The following is a 4539-nucleotide window of genomic DNA, read 5'->3' on the forward strand; positions in this document are numbered from 1 at the left end:
GGGCCAAAAGAGCAGGATGGTATGTAAATATAGAGTGCTGTGCAAAAGTCTTGAGACGCCTTTCATTTCATTATATTTTGCTTCTAATGACTCAGACCTTTACTCTGTACATTGGCTGCTTTTTCTGTCATTTTCAGTCCAGTCCTTACGCCTGAACCATTTTTTTTAGAAGTGCTTTTTGTGTTAAGCCACTTAACACTGACTTATTCAAGCATAAAGGCACCATATTCAAGGGATGAACCATGTTTGAGCCTTCACAGACAAATGAGCAAAACAATTTTAAATATTATTTTTAGACACTTTGTCATTAGCAGCCTGTCATAAAAACACAATTTATTCACATTTCTTTAGCTGAATTTATGAAAAATACCAACAATAACATATGTTGACATTAAATACTATTTTTTTCACCAACAAAGTGATTCCTAAAAATATATTAGCAGAAAACTTGCATATTTCTGCATTGCATCCAGCTTGTCCTTCAAAAAAATTAGGAAACTGGATAAGTGAGAGACAAAAGAAGAACTGATGAGCTTAAAAAACTAATTGCAGCAGAGGAACGGTATCTGAAAGTCACATCCTTAAGAAACATGAAAAAATTCAGCAAATGTTTGGTACAAATCATTGTGACTATGAACAGGGGAGGTCAGGGGAGAGGTACATCAGTGAGTGCCCTCGCCATCTGTAAAACATGGTTAGTCTGAGGTGTGTTGTGGTTTGGGGCTATAGTTCAGCAGTGGTGTTGAGAATACTGCAAAAATTAATGGACTTCTGAGCACAGGAATGTGCCATTAGATTTTGATCCACCATGTGGAAAACATCTGATGGGCAACATCTTCATTTTTCAGCATGACAATGATCCCAAATAGTTAACTGTATGGACTCGTTCATTTATAGTTACTCATTCACACAAAAACGTCTTTCTACACTAAGTGCTTTGTAACCAACATTCACACACATTCAGAGAGCAACTTGGGGTTCAGCATCTTGCCCAAGGATACTTTGACACACAGACCAGAGAAGCTAAGGAACAAACCACACACCTTCCAATTAGTAGATGATTTGTGCTATAACCACACCAGTGTGGGAATCATCTTGACAGGGAACTGAGAAAAGGAGCAGAGCTTTAAATGTCTTCCAAGAAGCCTGGAGCTCTATTCCTATTTAAAGAAAGAAATAAACTATTTAAAAAAAGCTACCATTCTGTCCTTAGAGGACCGAGGCCTCAGCTGAGTGTGAGCATCTTTAGGACGGTCATTTTATCCCAGTGGCTCTTTATCTTTATTTCCTTATCAAAGCACTTTACTGAAGACCAAGTTAAAATACGCTGTAATCCATTTGCTGTTTTTAGAATCTTTTTCTACAGTCATTATGGCACCTGCATGCACAGCTGATCTGTTCATTACATAAATACATAAGATGCTAATAAATGACAACGCCCCCCTTCCCCAATTGTGCACCTTGAATAAACAGAAAACAAAAGTAGAAAGATTTTATTAGCGAATACAAATGTGTTATAAAAGACTTCACCTGCGCCTCTGCCGCCACCTGCTGGTCATCTTCCAACATAACGTCTGTCAGAATTATTTACAAAGTGGTGGCAAAAACACAACTTCACTCTCCACCAAATATACATGACCTTTTGACCTGCTGACATAAATCATCACCATGGCCAATGTAGCATGAAAGTGAGAAGTAAATATTTTACAATTCTGTCACCTTTTACAAAACACCTGCTGCATAAAGAGCTGTAACCATCAGTCCAAATCTACATGATTCCTTGAGGCTGTCCCTTTCCTGCAATCTTCTTCGAACACTCCAGCAAAGCGTTGTGGATATCTTTGGCACAGGAGATCTGAGATTTGATCATGCCGAGGTACTGGGCATATGACATGGACTCTGTCTGGACGGTGTCTGGCTTGGTGGCTGTTGGGACCAGGTTGGGTGAGTGTTTGGCACTGTCGATGCTCTGTGAGAGGCACTCATATGCTAGTCGCTGCAAAGAGAAGAAAAAAATTCAGTTTGTGGAAGAAATCTTAAGTGTAGATACAGTGCAGTGGTCCCTCGTTTATTGCGGGAGTTACATTCTAAAAAGTCTTTTAGATTTGACTGATAACTCTTCTTTAATTTTAATGCTTTTTTTAATAGTCAGTCTTGAGTTAAGTTCTTTTTCATCTGTTTAAGTCATTAAAACATATCACAATGAGATTGGTTTACACCCAATTTAAATATTTGTAATGTTTTGTAAGAAAAAAGGTTTACAGTCATATTTAGTTTTTAGGGGTACAGTTATGATCTCCTACAGAAATGGCAAAACACTCACAAAAATCAACAAATAAATGTGTCTGGATGTCTGTTTTACTCCATGATGGATTATTTGTTTGTTTGAATCTTACCAAACACAGCTCAAGTTGATCGCAAAGGGCATAAAACTCCTCCAGGCTTTTGTCAAAGCGCTGAAGTGTCACTGAAGTGTCGCTGGTTTTGCTAAAACAAAAGGGGAAAAAAAGACACACATAGAAATAAATCAGAAGGCTGCTTGACACAGACATACAGATCAGAGGTTGCCACAAACGACGCTACTTACATGCCGTTGTCAATCGTCGTGTTATATGCCAAATTCAGGGAGGCAATTCTCATTACATTCTGCATTGGAAAGAAGTAAAGTAAATTTTATTCACATTCTACACCTTCACAGTATGTTTCAGATCAATATTGAGCCAGGTGAAGAATTCCTTCCTAAGTGTCTACAACAGATTTTGGATAACAGTGAATTAGTGACTATCGATTCTTATTAATGTTTCAAAGAACAGGAAGATAGTATATTTTTGGTTTTACATGACAGTCAAAACGATTTAAATATATTTTATTCAAAGGAAAATGTCAAGATAATTCCAGAACTGATTGGCTGTTTAACTACACATTTACACAGGACTTTACAGGACCCGGCCAAATATGTTGGGAGGCAGGCAGTTCCCATGGAAGTGCGAAAGTCCCCTTTGACCTCCGTCACCACTGTCCAATAAAAATAATAAAAATACACATCAAGAGGCGTGGGATGTACAGTTTCACGGTTTCAATATCCACTACAATCACAGTTTAATTGAAGTAGAACCACACTGGTGGATCTAAAATCCACCTCAATAGATCGGGATTAACGTCATTGTACAAAAATTTGAAGCGCCTGTGCAACAGTATCGACTTATAAAATATATTTTTTATGTATACTGGGTAACTTTCGGGAAAGTTATCACATTTCAGGCTAAAAGAATTAAATTTGTTTTTGTTTTTTTTGTTTTTTTTCTACTGCTGTTAAATGTCAAAACGAACAGTATGTGAGGGTTGTAGATTTCACTGTCTGGGATGGGAAATCGTTAGCAAGTTAAGCTATTCAATCTTCAGCCAGCTACATGCGCAGCACTTACCTGTAAGCTCTCCTTTAGCTGCGGTATAAGCATCTTAAATCTCTGAACTGGGTCAAAGTCTTGCTGTTGACTCAGTTGCTGTTGTTGTTGCTGTTGTTGTTGCTGCTGTTGTTGCTGCTGCATTGAAGCAGACTGTTGTTGTTGTAATCCGGGCTGAGACATCGACCCTCCTGGTTGCGGCTGCTGAGACGCCATCTTGTTCTGCTGTGACTAGAATATCCGGGAAAATATCCGGTTCTATAATTTTCAAAATAAAAGTAATTCTTAAGAGGGCCACTGAAAGAAGAGGGCAGGGACGGGTATAAAATAAATTAAAAAAAACAACAACAAAACACTCCTCAAAATTTTCTATATTAAACCTTATATTATACATTTTAGTTGGATTAAGCAACAAACAAATACTGATTTTAGCACAGAGTCAACACATTATAAACTTCCAGACTTTGAAGAGACCTTGTAATGAAATGGGTCCATTCAGAAGAAAATAACAGATTCATTTAGGTTAGGTGATAGCTTTTGTGTGTCAATTTGCCACTTTAATGTAAAAAAGTTGTTGTTTTTTACACTCCCCACGCCCTGTCCCTTAGTTTTTCCCTACCTTCTGTGGCCCTAACACGCTGTTGTACAGTCTTGATTATTTTGAACTACATGTACAACCTTATTCATTCCCAGAGATACTGTTTTTATTAATTGTAATAATATTTTAGTTTGTTTTCCGTGGTTCTTTGTTCATTTACATAAAAAAAAAAATTATTTTGCAATATTTAATGTATTTTCTGTACCAATGATTGTATGAATGACTTTGAAAAAATTACAGGCTTTGCAAAGCAGGAACAAATAAGGAAGACCTCAGAGATTAATAGATGTAATGATGAGAGATGCTGAGGATAGGGTAATATGGAGGCAGGTGATCCGCCTCCTAAATAAGCAGTTTAAAGAAGAAGAAAGAGGTCTTTAAGGGGAGGAAAGAGAGACTGATTCAGCTAAAAAATAAACAAAACCCTAGTTTAGTGTAATATTCTCCAGTACAGTAGGTGGAGATAAAACACATCCCTGCTGGTTTGAAAGTCGCCAAAGGTAGAAGAAGAAGCAAGCTCCGAGGAGGGGAGGGCCC

General features: G+C 37.6%; 1 protein-coding gene across 1 annotated transcript; it reads right to left on the reverse strand.

The window, feature by feature from the left end:
• Positions 1 to 1478: 1478 nt before the first annotated feature.
• On the reverse strand, positions 1479 to 3731 carry med29 (mediator complex subunit 29). The gene is made up of 4 exons (XM_085131114.1): positions 3426 to 3731; positions 2588 to 2646; positions 2397 to 2487; positions 1479 to 1996 (listed from the first exon to the last, which is right to left on the reverse strand). Exons 1-4 carry the CDS (start codon positions 3618 to 3620, stop codon positions 1769 to 1771), a joined length of 573 nt encoding a protein of 190 aa, XP_084987240.1. The 5' UTR covers positions 3621 to 3731; the 3' UTR covers positions 1479 to 1768.
• Between the last annotated feature and the right edge of the window lie 808 nt (positions 3732 to 4539).

This window comes from Neolamprologus multifasciatus, chromosome 14, assembly GCF_963576455.1.
Source record: "Neolamprologus multifasciatus chromosome 14, fNeoMul1.2, whole genome shotgun sequence".
In the NCBI taxonomy this organism is placed as follows: Eukaryota; Metazoa; Chordata; class Actinopteri; order Cichliformes; family Cichlidae; genus Neolamprologus; species Neolamprologus multifasciatus.

Coding starts and splice junctions, on each gene's coding strand:
- med29 (XM_085131114.1), bottom strand. CDS start 3,620: ATGGCGTCTCAGCAGCCGCAACCAGGAGGGTCGATGTCTCAGCCCGGA. Junction 2,647..3,425: donor AGCTAAAGGAGAGCTTACAG/GTAAGTGCTGCG, acceptor TTTCCAATGCAG/AATGTAATGAGAATTGCCTC. Junction 2,488..2,587: donor ACGACGATTGACAACGGCAT/GTAAGTAGCGTC, acceptor CTTTTGTTTTAG/CAAAACCAGCGACACTTCAG.